Source organism: Podarcis erhardii (genome assembly GCF_964252035.2).
Source record: "Podarcis erhardii genome assembly, chromosome: 1".
In the NCBI taxonomy this organism is placed as follows: Eukaryota; Metazoa; Chordata; class Lepidosauria; order Squamata; family Lacertidae; genus Podarcis; species Podarcis erhardii.
In genome coordinates, this window is record NC_138497.1 from 46,339,031 (window position 1) to 46,365,460 (window position 26,430).

The 26,430-nt window shown below is 44.2% G+C and overlaps 1 protein-coding gene across 3 annotated transcripts in view; it reads right to left on the minus strand.

Moving 5' to 3' along the window:
- Positions 1-24,194, minus strand: part of PAPLN (papilin, proteoglycan like sulfated glycoprotein) — a 63,618-nt gene extending 39,424 nt beyond the window's left edge. For all 3 annotated transcript variants that reach the window (XM_081881325.1, XM_081881324.1, XM_081881323.1), the window contains exons 1-6: positions 23,873-24,194; positions 16,486-16,548; positions 6,387-6,502; positions 4,570-4,630; positions 3,352-3,454; positions 1,923-2,053 (exon numbers count right to left, since the gene is read on the minus strand). In XM_081881325.1, the coding sequence (XP_081737451.1) occupies positions 1,923-2,053; positions 3,352-3,454; positions 4,570-4,630; positions 6,387-6,502; positions 16,486-16,545 (471 nt within the window). In that variant the 5' untranslated portion in view covers positions 16,546-16,548; positions 23,873-24,194. The remainder of the gene's footprint in view (positions 1-1,922; positions 2,054-3,351; positions 3,455-4,569; positions 4,631-6,386; positions 6,503-16,485; positions 16,549-23,872) is intronic.
- Positions 24,195-26,430: the final 2,236 nt, after the last annotated feature.

Below are 26,430 nucleotides of genomic sequence, written 5' to 3' on the forward strand. Positions count from 1 at the left end.
AGGAGGGGGAGCAGGAACCTCTAGCCCACTTCACCTGCCCTCACCCCATTAAAGAGGGCTTGTTTCTTTTTTGTCTTTGTGTGTCCTCTAGCGGTCATTGATGGGGCTGCAGGAACTCAAAGCAGTCTTAACAGCAAGGTGGCTTCTGACCGTTTTGGATTACAGTGGTACCTTGGGTTACATACGCTTCAAGTTACATACGCTTCAGGTTACAGACGCCGCTAACCCAGAAATAGTGCTTCAGGTTAAGAACTTTGCTTCAGGATGAGAACAGAAATCGTGCTCCAGCAGCATGGCAGCAGCAGGAGGCCCCATTAGCTAAAGTGGTGCTTCAGGTTAAGAACAGTTTAAGGTTATGTACGGACCTCCGGAACGAATTAAGTGTTAGGATATTTCCATTCCACCTTAAAAGGGAGCAGGATGTTTGTGTCACAGCCTGTGTATTTCCTGTTCACAGGATGTTTCTGTTGTGTCTATGCTTTCGTTTCTCTCTGTGTCTGAGACACTGAAGCAGGCAGTCATGTTTTTTCTTTGTTCTGACCAACACTGAATAAAATTGTAAATAATGCTCTCCTGTGTGCATCTTTTGCTGTGCATTATCTGCTGATAGAGCGTGCACCAGCTCTGGAATGTGGCAAGCTATTTCTGGAGCTCGTGTCGCTAATTGAATGATACTGCGTGTCTACGGGAGGTCGATGGATCGCAACGGAGATGACGTGGGGTCATGATGGACTCTGTCTCCCTGGCAGTATCCCAACATTAAGTACTTAACCCGAGGTACCACTGTACACAAGACTTCCCTGCTGCTTTTCCCAGAGGTACTTGTTATGCATTGAAGTTCTCACCCTGGCCACCAGGGTGTATTGTGTATATAGTTTTCACTCAGGTTCACGTCAGTTAATTTACCTGGGGAAACCCTGGGCTGTTGTTGTTACAATGTTGACAGCCGGCTGCCTATAAAAGCAGGCCGGCTGGGCTGTTTGCTGTTCAGTTCAGTTCCAGCTTACTTATAAAGAACTACAGACGTGTCGTCTGCTATGTCCACCCACTACTTAATAGAACTGGGAAAACCCTTTTGTTCCAGTCCCTTGCTTTTGCGAGGCACCACTGGTTTAAAGGCCCAACAAAGGCTTTCACCTCATGTACTTGGGGAGTCCAATAGAGCTCCGTTGAGTTTGCTGCCTCATAATAACTAGCATGTTCCTATTTCCATGCTCTGCCCCTTCCGGAGCCCAGAGAGCACATGTTGCAGGATCTGAAGCACAAGCAGATATGCCACACACACACAAAAAGTTGTCTGCATGCTATGTATCTAAAGTACCCATAAATTAAAGTGAATTTGCCAAATCTTAAGAGGTAACATCCTAGCAGGTAGTAGAAAAAAAGGTTGAGGATCCAGACCAGAGTTCAAATCCCTGCTTAGCCATGGAGCTCACAGGTTAACACTGGGCAAGTCACTATCAGCCTAGCCTACCAAACAAAGTCAATAGTGGATGATGGGAAGGGGTGGGGTGCCACTGATCACCTGACCTGCTGCTTATCAAGAGATAGACGGGTGAGCTGGCAGCAAGGTCAGCACAGTACCAATGCAGTGGCAGAGCCAATAGGGCACTCCTGCTGGTTTGTTTGCAGTGTACTGACCTCGTCTCTGCCTTAGCCCTCTCCTTTGCAGTAAAAACCCACCAGAAGTCAATGAGCGGCAGTGTCGTCATCCCACTCCTCACACCGTCTGCTACAGATCAAAATTGAGGGTAAAATGGGATAATCCCAGGTATACTACTGTGAGCAGCTAAAAAGAAGGATAGGATCAAATCTGATTAATAAATAAGAGAACTAAGAGCAAAAGAGGGGGGGAGAAAGGAAATAAGGGGTGGGGGAGGAAGACGGACACAGTTTTCAAGAGAGAGATAACAAAGGCCTACTTGGCAGACTCCTTCCACACAGATATCATTCTTCCCTGGCTCACAGGGCGTCCCATCAGTCACGGTGTCTTTGTGCCTGTAGTAGAAGTTTTCTCCCTTTGGGATACAGTTTAGTTCGCATTTATTGGGTGCTGTGAGGAGAGGAAAGCGAAAAAGCAATGTGTTACTCTCCATGTTCTGTTTTCCCCACAAAGGCACATACAACGTTGTGCAGCTTTATTTATTTATATAAATACTTCTATCTCATAGAGTATCAGGGCACTGCACAGCAATGTGAAAACATAAGAAAATGGTTAAAAGCAGTACGGAACTACCATCATTGAAACAAGTGACTGCACAATAAAGATGCAAGCAACTGCATAGGGCATGTTCTTTGAGTCCCTGAATCAAGTTGAAGAAGGCTTTCATTGGGGTTCCCGTTTATTACAGCACACTTTCTATGAAGAAAACTTTTTTCAGTACTGAGAGGGTAAAGCCTGATCATCAGTACCTGGAGAAAGGGTTTAAAGGCTGGGCTGTATATTATTACTGGTTTGAATCAGCCCTGCGACATGTTGAATGAAGCAGGATTTGCTTTTGCTATATCTGTGTACATGTGTCAAGGACCATATGGTAGTTTTAAAGCTGATCAAGGGATATGCTGAGAGCAGAGGTGGAGCTAGCGGGGGCGGGGCGAGCGTCCCGGGGGCGGCAGCGCAGCGATGTCACCCCCCCTCAGGGATGACACCTGGGGTGGCCCGCATCCACCACACCCCCTTTTCCTCTGCCAGTGGCTAAGGGCGTATTTACATTTCAACATGGGTTTCATTTTTATGCCAGCTCTCCTGAAGTGCATAACAACTCCCCATAGAAAAGTATATTTTTGGACTAGACAAATGGGGATGGAATGGAAAACTTTGCAACAGGAAAAGAATAGAGTTCACTTGTAACCACAGACAAAGTGAATTAGCTATACTAACAACAGGGCTTTTTTTTCAGTCGGAACTTGCCAGAACTCAGTTCTGGCACCCGTCAGCTGGGCACCATCGCCATTCTAAGAGAATGAGGGATGCGTTCGTGGTGAGTTCAGGCACCTCTTTTTCCAGAAGAATAGCACTGACTAGCAACAACCAGGAGTTACCAACGCTACACTTTAAATATAATTAAAATATATTCAAGTCACCTTATGAACACACCCCAATACCTCTCAAAATTTGGAACAAAATTTGGAACAAGGCCACCTACATACCATTTGTGATCAAACTGGACTTCTCCACAAATCCTGCAAAATCTATTTCAATGGACTCTAATCAGTTTTTGCAGGATGTAACACTGCAGTACTGTCCAAGCAGAGATTTGATTCTAAAAGAAGCCATTTCACTTTCTCCGTAATTTGCTATGTCAAATGAACTGCATAATCATTGAGTAAGAGAGTAAATCCATGGATTACCTCCATAATAAGGAAGCCACTTGTATTTCTTTCCCTGAAATTCTGTCCCATCAAACTCAGCACATTGCTCTGCTCGAAAATCTCTGGAGCCCTCAGGACAGTTCTAGGAAGGATGAGAAAGAAATCTGTTATCTGGAACAAAGTCTGGAATAGAAGAAGATAAGCATCGTGCTTGGAAGAACTGTCCTGTATGTGGCTTTCTGTATTTTCTTCAAGTCAGCCTAACTTATGGAAGGTGGTTCGGGATCCACTTATTCTATGCTTCCTCATTTTCAAAAGACTTTGGGTATCACCAGCATGCAGCTGGAACCCGTGAACTAAGTGCTGGTGCATGGATACCTGGGTTCAAATTGCCACTCAGCCATGAAGTTCACTGAATGATCTTAGGCTAGTCAGTGGGCACAATAAGTGAGGAAAATTATTCAAACCTTCTATTCCTTCCCATTCAGAGTTCAGGCTTCTGCCTCTATTTTTTATGCCTTTCTTCCTACCTTGCATTATATGAGTCTTTCAAATGCAATGTTGAATATCAAAGGGAAGGCTACTAAAGATCATGGTGATCAACAGAAAATGGCATCTATTCGGTGGAGACTACATAGCACATTTCTGGGCTTGTTTATATAATCATGGGAACTACACAGATACTACTGCTTCTTCTGCCTACTCAAAATTTCCATGCGTAGCCATTTTTCAAAAGTTTATTGAGAGTCTTTCACCTCAGTTCAACCTCTACTTCATCCCCAAAATACATAAAAAACTAAAGTCAAGGAAATACTATCCAGGGATAACAGAGTGCTTACATAATATGTTTATAAAAGAAATTACTCTATTCAGAAGCAGATGTAAATACATGCGCTGTACAGTTGTGCAATAGAAAGATTGTACAAAGGTTGTTCAATATAGTATAAAATCCCATTTGTCAGGAAACTAGGGGAGAAACGAATTGTATATATTAATGATCACATTCTTGTACTCAATGTTTGCTAATGTTAATTAGTTCTGAATAGCTGTCATGCATTAAAGGGTGAGAATGGTGTCCTTTTACTCATTTTTTAGCCCATTTGTTTTTATGACAGAGTTGGTTTAAGGAAGTTCGTTTGTAATCTTCCTTAAGACATTGAGTAGGTGTCAGATGTAACTGGCGGGGGGGGGGGGATCTTGAAGCTCTTGAAGTAATAGGGAGAACAGCAGCATAAAAGAACTCACTGGTCAATTTACCTTAACATTGCACGAGCGATAGTTTCGAGTCGGTCCTATGCAGCTGAACCCACCATCTGCCCTGAAAGAGAAATCAACAATCTGCAATGGCTTGGGGGGAAATTATAAATGACAAAAACCTACCATCAATTCATTCTTACATTTGCTAATAAAGTGCTAGTTGACAGTGAAGTCTTCTGCACTTCCCCTCCCCCCCGGTGGTAGGAAGTTTCAAGGTAGCCTTTTATGACATCTGTTTCCTTGTAAGGGAATGAGGCCCAGGTCAGATTACTTCTCCCAGCCCAGTTCAACTATGGTTTGTTGGAGCAAGAACAAGTGATAAGCCTGAGCATTCTCTGCCTTCCCTTCACATGCCCACCTTCAAAAGGTATGATAGTTGATTAAACCAGGGTCCCAGCCAGAATTGCAAGCCAGATCAGAGAAACAAACAGAGACAGTAGGAAGACTCCTGGATAGCCAGTACTAGCCTTGAAGTAGCATCAGTTCTCCAAAAACAACCACAGCCTCCCACCTACCAACAGGCCAGTGACATGCAGACTCCTGTCTCTTTATTTGGTGGCATGCAAGCTGCTCATTTCCCCCTCTCTCACTACCCTTGCACTAGGCTCAGCCACCACCTTGCCGGAAGATAGATGTGAGCTGAAATCCATGCAAGCCTAGCTGCATGGGAACCATTCTACGAGCAGCTGGGAAAACCCAACTATATGGCCCCTAGGCCAGTTACATGGATCCCACCAATGTATTTGCTGCGCAGTTGCCCCTCCATCTATATGGCTTAGGAGAGCCGCCCATAGAAAAATAACAACCATACAGCTTGGATAGTGTTTTTAGAAAGTTCCCTAAATTGTAATTAATCAGCACTGGTTGCTAGTGAGCTAGTAACTAAAGAAGGGCAGAACCCTGCTGCATATAAAACATAGGTGCATAGTGATCAGTTTCCAGCTGCTATAATTTCCCATCATGTGAATTCACTATACTTTGAAGTACTGTGCTTTCGGTAAGGGAGGGGCATTGCCTTCTCTGATGCCAATCCGTACTGGAAAGAGCTACAATTTAATCAGTAGATAAACCCTTCAGGCAGATAAACACTCTGGAGAAAATGCAAAATTCACAGGGCAATCTTAGACATGTTTATTTCACAGTAAGCCCACTGTGTTCAATGGTGCTGACTTTCCAATAAGTGCATTTAGGATCACAGTCTCAGAAAGTTGGTGGTATATCAGATCTACATGGCTGTAGAAAATGTGATGGTTTTTCAAAGCAACATTGAGGCAGAGACTACGTATTTAATAGTATTCTCTGTCTGACCAGTTTCATCCAGAACATACGTCTAAGGGTGCAGCTCTGCCTGCCCTGGCAGGCTCAGGCATTTTTAGTACCACATAGATATGGCATCTAGTCTTTCTCTAGCCTTCACAAAATGACATCATGCTAACCATGTCCCAGTTGATTCTACAGCTTTTGTGAATGCAGCAACAACTGAAGCGAATTTCAGTTTTGGAAAAACAATCATTGCCCAGACCCAGTCTTCTCCTTAAAGAGATTTAGTCTGCAGTCTTAATCCAATGTACCTGAGAGCAAGCCCCATTGAATTCAATAGATCTTACTTCTGAGTAGACATGATTAGAACTGTGTTGCTAGACCACTTCATGCATTTTGTGGTCTAGCCCACAAAACATATTTATCATGGCATATAAGTTTAATATTTAAGTTCCAGCTAGACTCTTTATTGCTTTCCCTACAGGGGAGCCTACCTAACAGCTGCTCTCCCCTGTATTGGCTTCAGAAGGAGAAAGCTGGCAGGGAAAGGCTCTTACCTTATTGAGTAACAGCGTCGCTGCCGAAAACTGACGCCTCCACCGCAGCTCCTGCTGCAGTCGCCCCATTCTCCCCAGCTCCCCCAGAAGTCAGTTTGCCTCTTTGCTTTACGAGCCTGTAAGAATAATGCAGCTGCATGTATATTTTATTGAATGAAATATGTATACTGCTTCTTCAGAGTCCCTTCCCAACTCTACAATTCTATGATCATAAAAATCTGCTTAAGTGGTAAGAGGACCAGCATTTCGAAGCCCGAGAGCTACACATCAGAGTTGTAACACTGATGAGATGAATTTTGGGTTGTGTGTAGAATGTACAAAAGTAACATTTAATTTGTGTAAACTTAATATGCAACCTAAATCAGAATATCCTTCAACAGTCAACAGACAGTAGAGCAGGGACCGAACAACAGGAGCTCACCCCATCGCAGGGATTCAAACCGCTGACCTTCAGACCACAAGCCTAGGGCTTGCCGATCAGAAGGTAGGCAGTTCGAATCCCTGTGATGGAGTGAGCTCCCATTGCTCAGTCCCAGCTCCTACCCACCTAGCAGTTCGAAAGCACATCAAAGTCCAAGTAGATAAATAGGTACCGCTCTGGCAGGAACGTAAACGGCATTTCACCAGAAGCGGCTTAGTCATGCTGGTCACATGACCCGAAAGCTGTCTGCGGACAAACGCCGGCTCCCTTGGCCAGTAAAGCGAGATGAGTGCAGGACCCCAGAGTTGTCCACGACTGGACTTAACGGTCAAGGTCCCTTTACCTTTAAGCCCCAGTGAATTTCATGACACTTATTTCTGTGCATTGGCAAGTGCAGCTTGCCCTCCTTTATTCTTCAAGCAATCAGCAAAGGTGTCAGAGTTTAGTATCACGAAATTTGGTCCCAATAATTTCCAGTTCAATAATCCCCGGTGGCAGGACTGAGTGATAGTTTTGTTTGCTGCACCTTAAAGAGCCACCATCTGTCAGCATTGATAGTACTGGTCTATAATATAAATGTTTTGACTTAGCACCGGGACATTCCCAGGGGAACTGAAGGAGGCAGTGGTGCGCCCGCTCTTAAAGAAAACATCATTAGATCCCTTAGATCTATCCAATTACCGCCCGGTTTCGAATCTCCCATTCCTGGGTAAGGTGATTGAGAGAGCGGTTGCTGAACAGCTTGGTAGGTTTCTGGATGAAACATCGGCTCTGGATCCATTCCAGTCTGGCTTCCGCGCTGGTCATGGGACTGAGACGGCTCTGGTCGCCCTAACAGATGATCTCCGCAGGCAGCTGGATCGAGGCGGGTCGGGGCTGCTGATTCTTCTAGACCTGTCAGCAGCCTTCGACATGGTCGATCACGAACTCCTGGACCACCGCCTGGCCGACGTGGGGATCCAGGGCACAGTCCTTCAATGGCTGCGCTCGTTTCTCTCCGGTCGGGGACAGAGGGTGGCGCTTGGGGGGGAATTGTCATCCCGCCACTCCTTGGTGTGTGGCGTGCCCCAGGGTGCAATACTCTCCCCAATGCTTTTTAACATCTTTATGCGCCCCCTCGCCCAGCTTGTCCGGAGTTTTGGGCTGGGCTGCCATCAGTATGCTGATGACACCCAACTCTATCTGTTGATGGACGGCCACCCGGACTCTGCCCCAGACACACTGATCAGATGCTTGGAGGCTGTGGCTGGATGGTTACGTGGGAGCCGGCTGAAGTTAAATCCTTCGAAGACAGAGGTCCTCTGGCTGGGACGGGACGACAGGGGGCTAAGGGGGCAACTCCCATCTCTTGCGGGGGTGCAATTAGTGCCAGCACCGTCCGTTAAGAGTTTGGGTGTAATCTTCGATACCTCCCTCTCTATGGAGGCGCAGATTGCAGCTATAACAAAGGCGGCATTCTTTCATCTCCGCCAAGCTAAGCAGTTGGCTCCTTACCTCTCACGCCCCGACCTAGCCACTGTGATCCACGCGACGGTCACCTCCAGACTGGATTATTGTAACTCGCTCTACGTGGGGCTGCCCTTGAGACTGACCCAGAAACTCCAGCGGGTGCAAAATGCTGCAGCGAGACTCCTTACGGGGTCTTCGCTTAGAGATCACATTCATCCGGTGCTATACCAGCTGCACTGGCTCCCGGTGGAGTACAGGATCAGGTTTAAGGTGCTGGTTTTAACCTTCAAAGCCCTATACGGCCTAGGGCCCTCGTACCTACGGGACCGCCTCTCCTGGTATGCCCCACAGAGGAACTTACGATCTTCAAATAAAAACATCTTGAAGGTCCCAAGCCACAGAGAGGTTAGGCTGGCCTCAACTAGAGCCAGGGCTTTTTCGGCTGCGGCTCCAACCTGGTGGAACGCTCTCTCACAAGAGACAAGGGCCCTGCAGGACTTGACATCTTTCCGCAGGGCCTGCAAGACAGAGCTGTTCCACCTGGCCTTTGGTCAGGGCGCAGCCTGACTCCCTCCTCTGGCAATCTTTACAAAACTTTAGTTTATGGTTGCCATCAATTTTGATTTTAATTCATTTTAATCCATTTTTATAATGTTTTATAATGTTGTACTGTTTTAGTGTTGTTAGCCGCCCTGAGCCCGGCTTCGGCTGGGGAGGGCGGGATATAAATAAAATTTATTATTATTATTATTATTATTATAGGACAGTTCCTTAGCCAATACAGGCTATATTTATCTATACAGATATAGATAGATATGAGTCCAGTTATGAATTATTTCTCTTCATAGAATCATAGAATCATAGAGTTGGAAGAGACCACAAGGGCCATCGAGTCCAACCCCCTGCCAAGCAGGAAACACCATCAGAGCACTCCTGACATATGGTTGTCAAGCCTCTGCTTAAAGACCTCCAAAGAAGGAGACTCCACCACACTCCTTGGCAGCAAATTCCACTGTCGAACAGCTCTTACTGTCAGGAAGTTCTTCCTAATGTTTAGGTGGAATCTTCTTTCTTGTAGTTTGGAACCATTGCTCCGTGTCCGCTTCTCTGGAGCAGCAGAAAACAACCTTTCTCCCTCCTCTATGTGACATCCGTTTATATATTTGAACATGGCTATCATATCACCCCTTAACCTCCTCTTCTCCAGGCTAAACTCTTCACAGAGCCTGAAACATACTGTATTGGTGAAGGATGCCAACACATTAACATAACTGTTAGTATGTCCTAAGGGTAGTATCAAAATGCATCTAAGCCAATTGGAATTTATAATTAAACAAGTGGGGACCTGCAACAGAAGGTTGCAATGGGGAACACAACACTGCCATGCCCTTTTTGAGGATACACCATTCCATTCCCCTAGTTTTTCATTCCTTTCCCCCACCCCACCCCAACCTTCAACAGATGTTCAGTATCCTGCAGTCTCAGCATGTTCAGTCACCAGAGTTTCTTTTTTCTTTTCTTCATTGTGTCACTTCTGCAAAGCTTTTAGTTATTCCCAACCCTGACACTACCTTCCTTTTGTGCATGTAGCCATTTTGACCACATAAAGATTCACACTTGGATAATGAGTTTACTAAGAGTACAAATACAAATACAAATACCTCTACTGGCATTACAAGTTAAAACATTTCAAAACACTAGGATAAATTTAAAAGGGACAGGAATGAGGCTGTCGAGGATCACAAGGTACTCGATTGTTCTGCTTCATGCTGTCTATTCCCTAGACCAGGGGTAGTCAACCTTTTTATACCTACGGCCCACTAATTAATTTTTCTTGATGGTAAAATTTCCTTACTGCCCACCAGCGCTCGGTGGTAGGAGGATTCAGCTTGTGCCATAGAACCCCCTACCTGCCACCTAGAATCCTGAAACGCCCACTAGTGGGAGGTAGGGACCAGGTTGACAACCCCTGCCCTAGAGGAATGATTAAGAACCCTTTCAGGTAATATGGAGATTAAAAAGGAAGCCACTGGGGCAGTAATGTCCTTGTCCCTATCCACTAGGAGGAACCTCATTTGGCTTTCTCTCGGAGCCGTGGGTTGCAGGTCCAATATCTTGCTCAACACCTGTTTGTGGAGTCTGCTGTGCAAAGGGAAGTCCAAAAGAATATGGCCCAGTGAATCTGGTACTCCCTGATTACAGGCACACAGACGGGCTTGGTAAGGAATTTGCAAGTATGTACCTGTGGTCACTGCGGAGGGGTGGGAAAAAAGCAAAAGAAAAAAGCACCCCTTTCTTGCTAAGAGTATCTATGATGGTTCACTCCAAGTACAGGAAGATTAAACATCTGCAAACCATCCAGCAGAGCATAGAGTTTAATTTTGCATCTTAAATGTTTGAATTTGACCAAAGTTCATACAGGGCTTATGTTGTTAATTTAGTGACTTCTCGGTCCATTTTCTGATTAGATGCCAGATCTTATTTAAATATGAAGTGTTCTAGGTTGAAAAAAACATGACTCTACCAGCATTTGTTGATGGCCCCAATATGTTTCTCCCTGAGCTTTCCAGTTGCTCTATCCGGTTTAAGCCCCAAATAAAAAAAGATACGGCTGCTGGAATACTCTGAATTAGTCTGATGAGAAGCACATCTTCAAGGGGCAATACTGGTTTCAGACACATTGTGTTTTATAGATTATATGCTTAGACCTTAGACTATTACCACAATCAAGGCTGGCCTTCGTCATTTTCACACCAGAAGAAAAAAGGTTGGATGGTAAGTACACACTTATCAGAACTCATGTTTTTTGCTTCTTTTTTCTTTCGATGACACACAAAGATAAAGGAGGAAAAATGGCATCCCTTTGAGCAAGCTAGGCCCAAGACATTCTGCTGCCTGAGGCAAATAATAAGAGGATGCCACTGTCCCATTGCACATACAGAAGCTGACTGGGCTTGACAGCTGATTCCAGGGCTGGTCTTCCCATCTGCAAACAGAGACTATTTCCTCAGGTGATGGGGTGCTGAATTTGCCTCTTGTAGATCCTGGTTTGCTTGCCTTCCTGATCTGGTGACCTCTTGTGGGGCTATCCAGAGTGCCCACCCAATCCTTCAGCCTGAAGGGGGTTCTTCCTCAGAGAGAGGCATTCTGGGTCAGATGGCCCAGGAGAGTGTGCAGCACTGCCACATTAAAAAAAATCAAACCACAGTTTTCAAAGTAACTTTAAACTACATTTAAAAGAGAACTTCTAACTACTGAAGAAAAGCGATGGTCATCTAGGCAATCTCCTGAGCCTCTTTACTCATAATTCTGTGCTCTTCCTCAAGAGTCAGGCGGCAAAATCACCAACAGCGCCACTGCATTAGCTGCAGTCTTAAAAAACATAAGCAAGGCAGGGAGTGGAAGAGTGGCAGTGGGCAAAAGAGGGAGAGGGACAACAGTGGCAGAACTATCAACTTTTTGCCTCATTCCCCCCACTCCGTACAACAAGGCAGTGTGCAGCCCACCCACTGGTTCTGTGTCAAAGTACTCTTGCTACCCACTTGGTATGAAAAGTTAGACCACCTTGTTCTAGAGCCAAGGCACCAAATATGGGTGCCCTCTGGATGTTATTAGGCTCCAGTTCCCATCAGACCCAGCCAGTATGGCAAATGGGCAGGGATGATGGGAGTTGTGGTCCAGCAACATCTGGAGGGCGCCATTTTGGCTACCCCTGCTCCAGAGGATGGCAACCAGAAATCACCAAGAACCTGCTGAACTTTTATTCAAAAGTCTGTCCAAGCGTACTGGAAATTAATACCAAGTCACCTAATTTACTCCTAATTACTTCCAGAGTTCTGTCTGGTATTTTGCTTGTTCCCCTCATCGGACTGCGCTATAGATACAAATGCATTTAGAAGGTGATCTTTTGAGTTTTATGGAGAAGGAGGTGTTTAATAGAATTTCATATGGCAGGCTTGAAAAACCCTTCTCAGAAAGGTAGTGATGCTACAATTAGTATCACTACAGCTTAACAAACCAAGTAATTCAATTACTAGGCTTGACTTTGCTCTGGTACAAACTGTGCTGCTGGCAAATAATCCCAAGATTATGAGCAATAATGAAGATATTGTTACACCGACCCGCCTTCTCAATCCACTTCTCACACTCACTGTGGTGACATGTTCCCGGGCACAGAATATGTCCAGATTTGGTTCCCTTTGCAGGGAGATCACTGGAGGCTTATTGGCATTGTGTGTGTGTGTGTGTGTGTTTATCTCTCAAAGGAGTCCAGGGTGGCAAACAACAAGGGGAAAAACAGTAAAAGCTTATTTAAAACAATTCTAATGCAGATGCAGACTAGGAAATATATAAACTTAAAAGGCTTGTTGGAAGAGGAAGGTCTTCAGCAGGCACCAAAACACCAACAGAGACAGCACCTGTCTAATATTCAAGGAGAGGGAATTCTAATGCATGAGTGCCATAACACTAAAGGCTCAAATCCTACATTGTGTGGAACAGACTTTCTGATAAGATGGTATCTGCAAGAGGCTTTTGCCTGCAGAGTGAGGTGATCAACTGGGTAAACAAGGCATGAGATGAACTTTCAGGTATCCTGGTCCCAAGCTGCAGAGGGCTTTATAAACCAAAACCAGCACCTTGAACTTAGACTGGTAGCCAAATGACAGCCAGTGCAATTCTTTCAAGGCTCAAGTAACAAGTTGGCAATGATCCAGCTCCAGTGAGCAGCTGAGCCACCACATTTTGCATCAGCTGCATGCAGACAGACCAAACTCAAGGGCAGTCCCACATAGAAAGAACACAGTGCAGTAATTCAACCTGGAGGTTACTTAAAAATATTCCTAGGACCAGTGCTCCTATATCAGATCAGATGCTTAAAGGTAAAGGGACCCCTGAACATTAGGTCCAGTCGTGACCGACTGTGGGGTTGCGGCGCTCATCTTGCTTTATTGGCCGAGGGAGCCGGCGTACAGCTTCTGGGTCATGTGGCCAGCATGACTAAGCTGCTTCTGGCGAACCAGAGCAGTGCACAGAAATGCCGTTTACCTTCCCGCCGGAGTGGTTCCTATTTATCTACTTGCACTTTGACGTGCTTTTGAACTGCTAGGTTGGCAGGAGCAGGAACCGAGCAACAGGAGCACACCCTGTCGCGGGGACTCGAACCGCCGACCTTCTGATTGGCAAGTCCTAGGCTCTGTGGTTTAACCCACAGTGCCACCTGTGTCAGATCAGATGTTTACAGAGCCCAAACTCAGCTCTTTGTCTGTTTTTATTTTATTCACAGATACCTAGATAACAACTTCCCCATGGGTAGGGAAGGGGACAATATATATGTTGTATACAGTCACTGACTCACACTTGCACACATGAAAAGGTTAACCTGAGCTCAGGTTGCCAGTGGGTGTGGCTTAGCATGCTCTACCCCTTTTCCTTCTCTTCATGCTTCTTGGAACAAGCAAGGAGCCATGTGGCTATGGCTCCCAATTACTGTACAAGAAAAACTAAGTGAATTCAATCTTTCCCAAAGGGAGGTGTTAAAGCCTGGATCTTTGCTAGTCTGATTACATGTTCTTTTTTGTTTGTTTGTAAGGAAACGAAGTTATTTTCTTTATAAAACATTTGGAAACTTTTTTTCCATTTTTGTTTTACTGCCAATGGATAGACACTTGTCTGATGTAACTTCTGGAAACTCTGTGAATAAAACATAAACTTATTTGCAATGCTAAGTATCTGTGATTTATTCTAACCTAATAATTTTTTTTATTCAAAGAATAACCTAAGAACATTTATTCAAAGGTGGGTGGTGGCAGATGTAAATCTAACCAAGTTTTAATGTGCTTGGAGATCACAATTATGTTCAGAAGAAAGAGTAAGAATCTCACTGCAGATATTTCAGGTATTTCCTAATCATTCAGAAGGAAAGCTAATGAGAACAAAAGGAAGGTGTTTGGCAACTTTGTCAGGGCTACGAAAACAGTCCTCAGTAGTGCCCTGACCATTTACCCTCTCCTGTCCAATTCCAGTCTTATGCAATATGAAATGTTGTTTGGAACAGTGAAGACTTAGTACAGGAAAATAGTACTAGGAAAACAAACAAACAAATGCTAATAACCCTTTTAGAATATTTTTGAGACTGTGCAAAGAGGCATGCCAGATGCTCAGTAACACAACATATCCAATCTTTATATCAAGAGAGATGCAGGTGGGATACAAGCTCATCTATTGCAATATTAAAATAGAGTCAACATGTGTGTCCTGTGCAGGGAAGGCTCAAAGCACTTAGCCCATGAAGGAATAAATCATTTCTTGTAATCATTTCTGTAACTCCTGATTCATTGCCTCAGTGAGACAGCTTGTTTGTAAAAAGCTTTCAAGGTGAAATGGGATAAGTATCTTTAATATGCATAATAACTCCACAGTTATCAAGGAAATGCACTTGTACAAAACAGGAACCTCCTGGGCAAGGGAAGATAAATAAAATACTGACAGCAGAAGATGAAACAGAAGATGAAACAGGAATACAAAGTAGCATACTAAATAGCAGTGTATTAATCTTCAAATGCCAGATGCAGAATAGTCAATACCTAAAAAGTAAAGGTAATCTAAGCTGATAAATGTTGGCGCTGCAATGCACTCAAATATAAATATACAATAAACATGTTTTTTTAAAAACTAATTCTTCTGCCAACAGCTATGGCAGAAATAAGAGCCAGTACTGCATCAGTTTTTGCCCTGGTTCCCATCCAGAAACCAGGGAGTCTAGATTATACTAACTGGATGTCTTTGAAGGCAAACTCTGGTGCCATAGTACAATGCATGTACTATGCATTGATGCAGAATTTGGTATTTATTCTGGGGCAAAGGTAAAGAGCAATTGGCTTTTGGGTGGCGGGGGGACATCTAATTCTCTCTGTGTGTGTTTTAAGAAAGAGCATTCAATCATTTAAGTCCTCCACCAGCAGTCGGAAATTGCCCAACCCCAACAGCTCAGTTAGAACTAATCCGTATTTGAGGCTGAAATGAGGCCAAAAAACAGTCATAAGAGAACCCCTCCCTGTGTGCACCTATCAGGAACCGGATCCTAGCCTGCACCCTGCTTTGGCAAATGGGAATGAGGGCTGGGACTTAGGCTGTGCCAGGGGGTGGAGCCAACAGTGGGCTTCCCTCAGATCCGCCCCTTGCCCGTTATATGGGTTGGGGTATGGGGAGCCTGACACCTGGTCCTGCAAGGTGATACATATAATTGGTCATCTTGCAGAGTTAAGTACTTTAGCACCACACTTATTCAAATTAGAGAGTTTTAAGACCACCATGCTTAACCTGGACTGTATCATGTCCAGCATTTCTTAAAAACCTAAAAAAGTAGGGCATGAAGAAGGAATGATTTTTGAAGCTATCAAAATACATTTTGTGTAAAGATGATAGTACAGTCAATACCTTGGGTTGAATATGCTTCAGGTTGATCACGTTTGAGTTGCGTTCCATGGCAAGCTGGAAGTAACGGAGCGCGTTACTTCTGGGTTTCGCCGCTCGCGCATGCGCAGAAGCGGCAAAACGCGACCCGCGCATGTGCAGACGCGCTGTCGCGGCTTACGTTGCGTTCAGGATGCAAAGGGGGTTCCAGAACGGATCCCATTCGCATCCCAATGTACCACTGTATATCGATGGGACCACAGTCTCTTCTCAGAAATACATTACATTCTACTTTCTTTGAAATTAGTGATGGACCTCCCACCAACTTACAATGGGCAGGTTCCAGCACATTGTTGACTCTCTTAATTCCCACTCACTGATCTGAAACCACTACAATTTCTAGAACAATTATGATTATTTAAACAAGTAAGATTAAAATCAGCCCTGCTGGATCAGAACAAAAGTGTAAATAGGAACAGCTTCCTGTTTTCCACATTGGTCATCCAGATGCCTATGGGAAGCCCACAAGAAGTCCACACAGACAATAGCTGTCCCCCATTATTCTTCCCAAGCAACTTGTATTCAGGGAGGTATGCTCCTTCTGATTGTGGAGACAGCATATAGCCATAATGACCAGTAGATGTTGGTAGCATTATTCTCTTTTAATCTGTAGATAATTTGTAATTTTTCATCTACCAACAAAGTTGCATAAATGGCATTCACATGCTGATCTTCCTAGCATGGTTTATTACTTTTGCTCCATCACCTGACTTGAGCTCCAGAACCAGCCACTCACAAGGACATCTGAATACTTACCGCCAACATGGAAGAAGGCATCACTGTTAGTATAAGCAGTAGGAACGCAAATGTCATCATGTCCTGTGGAGGTGAAAACAGAGTTACTCATCACAGAAGACCAAATTTGTGTTAGCTAAATGGTTTTGTTTTGTTTTGTTTCAACCAGTTTCGGCTCTAAATTACTGGGGGAGAAGGGACAGAAAGTCGCTAGCAGGACCTCATCAATGTCAACATTTGTTCTTCATCTGTACTCTTCCTTTGAGGTCAGTATGCATGGCTACCAAGGAGAGGGCAAGACAAACTGAGGTTGTTGCCAGGAATGCCTCACCTGGGAGGGTGGAGCCACAGCAATAGCCTCCTGGCAGCAGAGTAACTGCCGCTTACCAGGAAGGGATGACAAGGGTGGTGCTGTGTAGAAATACCAGCAGAGCAAATCTAGTGCTCCCATTCCTGTTTCTGCTCACATGCTTGAAAAACTCAGGTGAACAGCCAAGGACAGTAAGGAGGAGGAACAGCAGATAGACTGAGGGGCTCCAGTGCGGCCCTCACTAGGGTATAGGCCTTGGCACATGTCCTGGTTCTTACCTCACATTTCAATAAAACATTTTCAAAGCATCTTGCAACATGTGATTAAAACAGCAAAACACTCTTCAAGCCAGCTCCTCGAGAACCACCTAAAACTCAGTGTAAAAATCATTAAAGGCATGAGGAGGGAGAGAAAACCATTTTACCAAGCAACCAAAGGTCATCAAGTGGACACCAGGCAAACTGATAAGGGGAGAATGTTCCATAGCTGAAACACCACCAAAAAGGCTCTTTTCTCATAAGAGACCATTTTTTAAAAGAAAAACAGCATAATAATCATTTACTTTATTTAATACTTTGAGATCTCTCCTTTCCTCTAAGGCGCTCAAGTGTAAATATTTCCTCTTCTTCTCCTCCATTTTAACCCTGTGAGATCAGTTAGGCTGAGAATGAGCAACTTGAACCCAGGTCCCCCAGGTCGTGGTATACCTGAAGGAGCGTCTCCACCCCCATCGTTCTGCCTGGACACTGAGGTCCAGCTCCGAGAGCCTTCTGGCGGTTCCCTCACTGCGAGATGTGAGGTTACAGGGAACCAAGCAGAGGGCCTTCTCGGTGGTGGCACCCGCCCTGTGGAACGCCCTCCCACCAGATGTCAAGGAGATAAACAACTATCTGACTTTTAGAAGACATCTGAAGGGAAGTCTTTAATGTTTGATGTTTTATTCTGTTTTTAATCTGTTGGGAGCTGCCCAGAGTGGCTGGGGAAACCCAGCCAAATGGGCGGGGTATAAATAATAAATTATTATTATTATTATTATTATTATTATTATTATTATTATTATTATTAAAACACTCTAGCCACCACACCATACTGGCTCTTACAGAGTGGCATCTGTCCAAGTCATGCTCAGAACAAGCACATTGAAATCAATGGATGTGATTTCTTAGGTTTGTTGATTTAAGTGGGTCTGCTGTGAATATGACTTACTCAGATACAACTCAGATAAGAACAGCAGCACAGAATTATCACACCGCAAATAACAAATGGGATAATTGCAATGCTTCGACTTCCCTTTCTGGGGGAAAATGCAGCAAAATCAACAACATCATAAATTACAAATCCATTTAGTAAAGATGCCTCCATTTAGGAAATCTACATGTCTGAGAGGTGCAAAAAGATGATGCGAGGGGAAAAGATAGATTGGAACTGCCTGTTCGTTACCTCTTGGCAGACCAGGACATTTAATTGATGAAAGAGATGTTAGAGATAAACAGATCACTGAGCAGAAGAGAGATCTGTATTTAAAATACACTGTGCTGGAACAGCAGGCCACGGTCCAGTAGCCGCTGCTGCCCTGGAGCGCCACAGGTAAGGCGCTGCTCAGTGCGCAGAGGAGGCGAGGCAAGTGGCACGTGGAGTGCTGCCTTACCTCTGGAGCTCTGGTGCAGCAGTGGCCACTGGACTGGGGCCTGCACCACTGGGAGCCACGGGTAAGAGCTGAGTGTAGGATGGGGACCAAAGGTGGGCAAATTATCCCAGAAGGAGCACAACGTGTCCCTCACCAAAGGTACTACCCCTTCTCTAGCATCCCACGACAATTGTAATAAAAATATATCCCCCATATTCACATGAAGCTATACTAAGTTGGTCCACTTCCCCATCTAGCTCAGTACTGTCGACAAGGACTGACAGTGGTTTCCCAGGGTTTCAGATGTGGGCCTGTCTCAGTCCTACCTGGAGATGAACTCAGGACTTTCACCGGGCAAAACATGTGGCTGTAGCATGGAGTTACAACCCTTCTCCCTATGTCAACTCTGAACTGTGAAGAAACAGTGATTCATGAAGGTGCCATGGTAGCGAGGATGTAGGCTGAAACATCCTGGAATTCCTTGTGAAGCCAGGTGCTTGTCTCTCAAGATAACGGGCCGGAGGAAATTCTAGATCTTGGTTACAACACATTTCGGAAAACCCTGCCTTTAATTAATGAAGAGAAGAGTATCTCAACATGATGGTATGCTTTGAGTTTATAGTCTATTTATGTTAATATCAGCCTCCTTAGCAATGGTGCCTTAATGCTGAATGTTAAGGCTTCAAGTAAGCAGAGATGTCAGATAGTATTTTAAAACATGTCATCAAGACTGCAACTCCTGGGGCAGGACAGCTATCAAGCCAGGAATTAAAATGTACAGAGAGCTGAAAACTAGGTCTTCCCTGATGCAGCATCTGTCTCTGGGATATTGTCAGAGTCGCTCCCCAGTTGGGAGATTTCACAGCTGCTGCAAAACGTCCTTGGTTATTTTGTGCTAAGTCACCTCTTGCATCTGGACAGAGGTGCATGTGAATAGGGTGGTGGTGGTGGTAATAGAGGAAATAATCTAATTTTCTCATGCTGCACTATAGCGCAGCAGATCATTATATAACATTTTATAATCCACAAAGCATGAACTGTGGCAGTGGATCAATGCATAAATATTGTTCTCTGTCACTTAATTTTCACATGGTAAAGAAGTGCTATAATCCATTTCTGCTGAGCCCCTGCGGTTGTAAAATCCTTGGGTGAATAAGGACTTTTTTTTTTGCTTATACAATTCTGGAAGGAATTGTGTGCACTCATGGTGTTTATTATTTATTAATGAAAATTAAGTATTGGACCCAAATAGCCATTTCTGGACCTGCACAGAATAGCTCCTTCCTATTTACCTTTCTACTGCAGCCTCTTGCACACAGACATACACATCTCTGAACAGCTGCTCCTGGAGGTCAGGTGATCCTCCAAAACAAGATACAAGACAGTGCCAAGGATGGAGGTCAGTAAGAACAATCATCAACCTCTGACCCTGGAAGCTGGACCAATATCCACTCATGTACATGGTGCTTGGATCCTGGCTTCCTTTGGCACTTCTTCCATAATTCCATATTAGCTACTCAGTGAGGCCCTGGAGGGATAAATATCTCCCCCCACACAACAGAAGGGTTGGCCCTGCTTCCCAACTATTTTGGATTTTCAGATATAGTAAGGAGATTCCAAGCAAAGCATATTTCTAATATGTGTGGTGGATTTCCTACCATTAGTTAGAGTAGGGGGAGAGAATCTTTTTTGGCTTCCTGTGGGTAAATTTTGACACTCTCAAAAACCCTTGTGTGGGATTTCACCTGGCTGTCAGGTGCCTGGGAACCACAGCACATGGAGCATTCCTAGCCCTACGCTTTTGAAAGTGGTGAGCATAGGACTGACAAAGCATTTCTTTTTCCACTCCACACCAGGTGATTGGGGAGCGAGGAGGAAGGCTGTATTTTGCAAGTATCAACTGCAAAAGGAACTTGAAGTGTCAGATCTAGGACGAGGGTCCAAATCTTCACTCAGTTGAGATGCTCAACAGATGATCTTGGGCCACTCAATGTCTCTCAGCATAGCCTACTTCACCAGTAAAATTGGGGAAGAGGTAGAGAACCATGTTCACAGCATTTAGCTACATGGAGCAAGGGTAGGATATATGTACACTTAAGCAAGTGTTTCACAGAAGAACATCAGCCTATAAGATTATGTTATATTATGTTATGTTAGCTTATAGTGAGGAAAAGAAGTACTTCAGTCTGTATACTTGCAAGTCCAGACACTATTCCCCCAGCCATTAACACATACAGTTTCAGGGGTGTGTGCATTTGTGTGATCTCTCTTGGCACTGCAGCACATGAAAGGAAGCACGTGAGGGACTGACTGTGCGATCAGAACAAAATAACTGTGTTGTTGGAAATAAAACCTGTTTTTCCCTGCAAGTAATAATTACTGTCTTTTCACCACAGCATTAACAAAACTGGGATTCATTTCTCTTTGGAATTCATGCAGAAAGAAACAAACAAGCAGTGGCAGTATTCTTCCATACAAGGTAATTTTTCTCTGCACGGAGAATGTGTTTTTTTGAACAAGTTAGCAGACATAAACGTAAATGGGTGTGTTCACATACAATAATAACTGTGAAGTTAAAGCTTCAGTGTATATCTTCTTATATACATAAAAAGTGAGGTTGTCATCACACAGCCTCCATTGGGAGGATTTGAAATGCCTCATCACAATCCTGGATTTGCACAAAGTCAGGGTAGGGTAAGGGAGCAAAAAGTGAAGGCAGGTTGCACAACAGTAGCCATGGCATGCAAGCAAGAAGGGGAAGGCATGGGGGGGGGGGAGTGGTGTTCCTTCTTACCATTTCCATCAACTGAGTTGTAGCTAACACACTTGTTCTTAAGACTTTATCCACCTTGAAAGATATATCAGCATAGGGTGTGTGCACAAAGGGGGCTACACAATAGGAGAGAGAGAGTAGTATAGAAATGGGGTGATCTGTGTGCAAGGCAGAGTTGAGAAAAGCAACAAGGTGGGTGCAGGAAAAATGGGAGTGAAGGTGAAAATGGGGGTACAAAGGCGGAGTAGGAGGCATGGGCATGGCATTGCAAATGAAAGCAGGGGCATGAAAGGGTCTGAAGAAAATGAGGGGATGGTGGCTTTATAACTGGGCAGAAGCTGAAAAAAGTCCTTAGTACAGTAGTTGCAGTGTGTGGGAGGAGAAATGCAAGAGATTACCAGGGGGGTGGTCTGTGCAAGGGGAGGGCTTTCACAAAAGGAGGGGAAGCAGGAAGCATGGGTATGGGGGAGAAGGTGGAAACAAGGGTGCAAAGTGGGGCTGCAGAATAGAAGGGAGAAGAGGTTTCAGAAATGGGATTCAGAAGACAATGATGGAGCCGACATTTGTGCGCCCCCCTGCAACTCCCAAGCCTACAGCGAGCGGGGGGGGGGGGGAGAGCTGCAGCAGCTGCTTCACCACTTGCCACTTTGCCGCTCATTGGGCTTGGGGGAGTCGTGGGCGGGGGGGTGCATCAAATGTCACCCCCCTTCAGGATGACACCCAGGGCGGACTGCACCCCCCTGACCCCCCTTCCTGCACCCCTGTCAGAAGGTGAAAAGGGAGCTTAGTAGTTGCATGGGGTGGGAAGGGGAAGCGCTAGGGAGTTAATATGGGGGGAATGGCAGGGGGATTGGTACATGATCTCCTTTCATGATATTCCTTTAATGTAGAACTATTTGATGTTCAAACACTTGTAGCACAATGCACACCCCCCCACACATGCAAGCCCCTATGGAAACTTGATGTGCAACACAGGGACATCAAGGGTGTGGCAAGTCAATGCTGTACTGTACTAACTTCATCTCTGTGTATTGGAGTGAACATGCAGTTACTGTTGTTCACTTGAAGAATGGCAAATGTCTCCACAGATGTCAGGCACCTGATTGACAAGGGTCTAGCTGCAAGGGGGTGCACTGTCTGGCCAATGACATGTGGCAAAAGGTTTGTCAGCAGATAAGGGACTGCATGAGAATAAGCATCTGCTGATATGATGAGGCTAGAGTATGGAACTTAACTGCTGATGACATTAGTAGGGCACATGGACATGAGCATAAAGAGAAGGCCTGAAGAACATCGTCTATGAGGAAGTGGAACCAAGTAAAGGGGGTAGAAGTACAGTAGCTTAAGTTGTTGCTTAAGGTCTAAAAATAATTGTAGTCACAGGACATGGTTACTGAACATTGGGGAACTAATTAATTAGGATGCATACATTATTACTACTATATTGCTTTGTTTGATATCTGTTCCAGCGTGACTGGCATCAGCTCAACAATCACAACCCCCTCCCCCAGCCACCAAAAAATATATACAGTTTTTTGAGCTGGAGATGCCACAGAATAAACATGGGGTCTTTCTCGTGTTGAGTGCATGCTCTGAAAGCCTTAGGATGATCCCTCCCTGAAGAAGCTCCCACTAACACTAACCCAGCACTGCCTCTTCATGCTGGAGAAAAGCTACACCTATTGAATTTCTACCTCTCTCTGGCAGCTGTTAAATAAACGGAATCATTTTCTAATAGTCAGATTTATTGCACTCTGATTAATACCCTGGAATTTTTGATCTGCTCTTAAAAGGAGGCTGTCCCAACAAGTCTTTTGGTTTTTATGTGGAGAAAACCGCATAAGAAATGCCTTGATCCTGCAAACCTTTCCCCACACAAAGTATTTTTTTTATATAAAAAAAAGACAAAAAAGAAATTCCCATGAAATCCTGCCTACAGGATCAAGCAAGTATTTGAAACAGCTCCAGAAAATCTGTGGAATTGTTCACACAACCATTTTAGCATGTAGCAACATGATTGTTTAATCAGCCCATGCCCGCCACCACGGTTTGTGCCAGTTGTATAATGCCACCCACTGCTGTCCACCTTGTGCTGAGCTTAGCTTATTTCACCATTGGCACTGAAGCATAACTGCACATTTTCATGGGAGTGCAGTCTGCCTCACAGCCAGCCAGTGTTGCTTTTCGAAGCAGCCAAGCATATACACAGAAGTGATACTGTAGTTAAACAGAGGCATGTGTAGAAACCAATGGATTTTGTGGTACCATAGTTCCAAAACTTGGAACTTACTTTCTGACATATAAATAAAAGCACCCTTATCACCTTTCCTGCACATGCAGAATTCGAGCTGCCTTCTCAGCTCGAAACTGAGAAGATTATCCAAAGGCAGACAATCCAAGTATATATGAAGCTCAAATTCTACCTGCCTCCCACATGGGAATGTCATCTTAGCTATTTGATAATATTTGAATTACTGAAGCTATGGGGGGATTAACATTAATATAATACGTGAGGCTGCTTTCTTACTGCCAGGAAATCTGATGTTTATAATAACAAGGCTCACATTAAGTCATTTCTTCCCTGTCACTTTTACAAAACTTTTTATTATTCCGATAAAAAAGCCCCAAACCCAGACACTATGTGGACAACGAGAGGCACAAAGAGCCAGACAGTCAGTAATCCAAAACGAAGACTTACCTGTGGCTGTGCTTGTCTGCTCACAGATGACTGCAAGAGGCAGCAATGCTACCTTAGATCACCACCACTCAAGTCCTCAGTCTTCCAGCTCAATCAGTGGCTCTTTAACACCACCTCTCTCCTCTAGCTTCTGTTTGGTTACTAATCCTTTACTGCACAGGAAAAGGAGAGTTGGGTTTCATTTAACCCCTTCTGCTGCAAAAGTTCCTCCACAGCTTTCCTGTTTTGCTTTCAGAAGCTGAAGTTGTAACCATGCACACATGGAAGGGACAGGCTTTGAATGATCTCCAGCTCTTTAACCTGTGTGTCTTTGAACAAAAACAACAACAACACGCAATCTGTCTTTGGCTGCACAAGTCATTTCCAGGGTGGGCGGGGCCTTTCTCAGCTAAGTTTTTATTTTAGCCACAGGCAGCACATCAAAAGACAAGAAAGAGAGATTATTGGAACGGTCTATAATTGCAGCTGTTGTTTCTCATTTCCATTAAAGTCCTGGAGTTTAAACAGTGAGATTTTGCAAATCGCATTTCCTTTGCAACCTGAAAACAGGCCTACACCAAAGTCCACCTTTGAACTTTTCCCCTCCTGCCCTTTGAAGCCAGGAACATCAATCCCAAATCTTGTGCAGGGCTGGATCCATCTTCACAATGCAGTGATTAAAATTCTTAGGACTTGTACATCTCAGAAGTCTGGAAAAAATGCAGAAGCACCAAGATACGAATCTCTGCTTGAAGAATTTGTTTCTACTTTAATCTTCATTTGACAATAAGAATCCTCAGGAAAAGCCAACTGGAAAATAACTATGGCATTGAGCTGTGCACACACAAAAAAAGCTGGTGGGAGGAATGCTTGCTTTTTCCTCCCCTTCTTTGCAGTCCTGTCTCTAAAGATCCCCTGGTTAATACCACTGGAATCAGGCAGGAGAAAACAGTGCATTCTGCAGTACCTAGACCTCACATCTTTTTTAAAGAAAATAAAGCTAGGACCCCCAGTGATTTGATGGGCTATGTCCTATAGGCCCAACTGAAGCATAACCCTGGTTGCACAGGTTTTTTTTTGAGTATTTATTTTTTATTTCTGGAATTTCTGTGTTGCTTTTCAAAATAAAGTTTTCCTAAGGCAGCTGATAATAAATGAAAAAAATAATAATAATCTGACTTTCATTTTAAAAAATTAAAGACTAAAAGAACAACACAGTGCCTAACAAAGAAATGATAATATCAAACTTTTTCATCTCTCGGCATTTGTCCACTCTGAAATATAACTGAAATACTATTGATTAGCTCAAAAACCAATACATTATTTACTAGCAATATACAAATCTGAGGTTGTCAGCCAACTACAAAATTAAACAGCCCAGCATGTTCTTGTGCCTTTAATACCAGCTTAATCTGCAAAATCAGCAAGTGAAGTTGTTCCTTGCATTGAGATGTTTGCAGATGATGAAGCCGCTGCTGTTCAAGGTACAGCAGGGGGCAGTAAAGAAGTTGCCTTGTGGTGCTTTAAATAGCCAAGTCAAACCTGCTTCTTTTCACCAGTACAGTGGTACCTCGGGTTACAGACACTTCAGGTTACAGACTCTGCTAACCCAGAAATAGTACCTTGGGTTAAGAACTTTGCTTCAGGATGAGAACAGAAATCGCACAGTAGTGGTGTGGCGGCAGTGGGAGGCCCCATTAGCTAAAGTGGTACCTCAGGTTAAGAACAGTTTCAGGTAGAACGGACCTCTAGAACAAATTAAGTTCTTAACCTGAGGTACCATTGTATAAAATAAATTGACACGCCTAGACCTCATATGAGTTCAAGGGTCCTCTTTGTGTGTTCTAACCTTCCTAGATATAAATGCCCAGCAGTGATAGTGGCTACCTGATGTGTGCATGTAAAACCTTGTTTGCCTATAAGGAGCTTAAATTTCTGAACAAAATGCTAACAAGACCGAAAAGAAAAAATGCCAAGGGCCTCTTAAGGAAAGCCCACTGTGTGCCTCCCTTCTGTAACCAATTACAGTGGTACCTCGGGTTTCAGATGCTTCAGGTTACATACGCTTCAGGTTACAGACTCCGCTAACCCAGAAATAGTACCTCGGGTTAAGAACTTTGCTTCAGGATGAGAACAGAAATTGTGCAGCGGCAGTGGGAGGCCCCATTAGCTAAAGTGGTGCTTCAGGTTAAGAACAGTTTCAGGTTAAGAACAGACCTCCAGAACGAATTAAGTTCTTAACCTGAGGTACCACTATACTGAAATACAAATTCTAGGTAAGGACTCATCCACACTTAGTTTTTGCCCTGTACTTTCTAGGCACAGATCTGAGCTTTTCTGGAAAACGGCAATTTGGGTTTTTCATGGATTGCCAAGAGCATTAAAGAGTGACTTTTCACAGCAAAACCATTTGGTGGGTGGGGATCAGTGTGGATGAGCCCTAAAACTCTTGTTCTATTTCATTAAGAATAACCCTGACAAAACCTGTTCCTCTCCACCCATAAGTTTCCTTTGTTTCTCCTGCCTGATTCCCTTTGATAGCAGCCTCTTCAGAGATGTTAGATGATTAAGCTATTTGG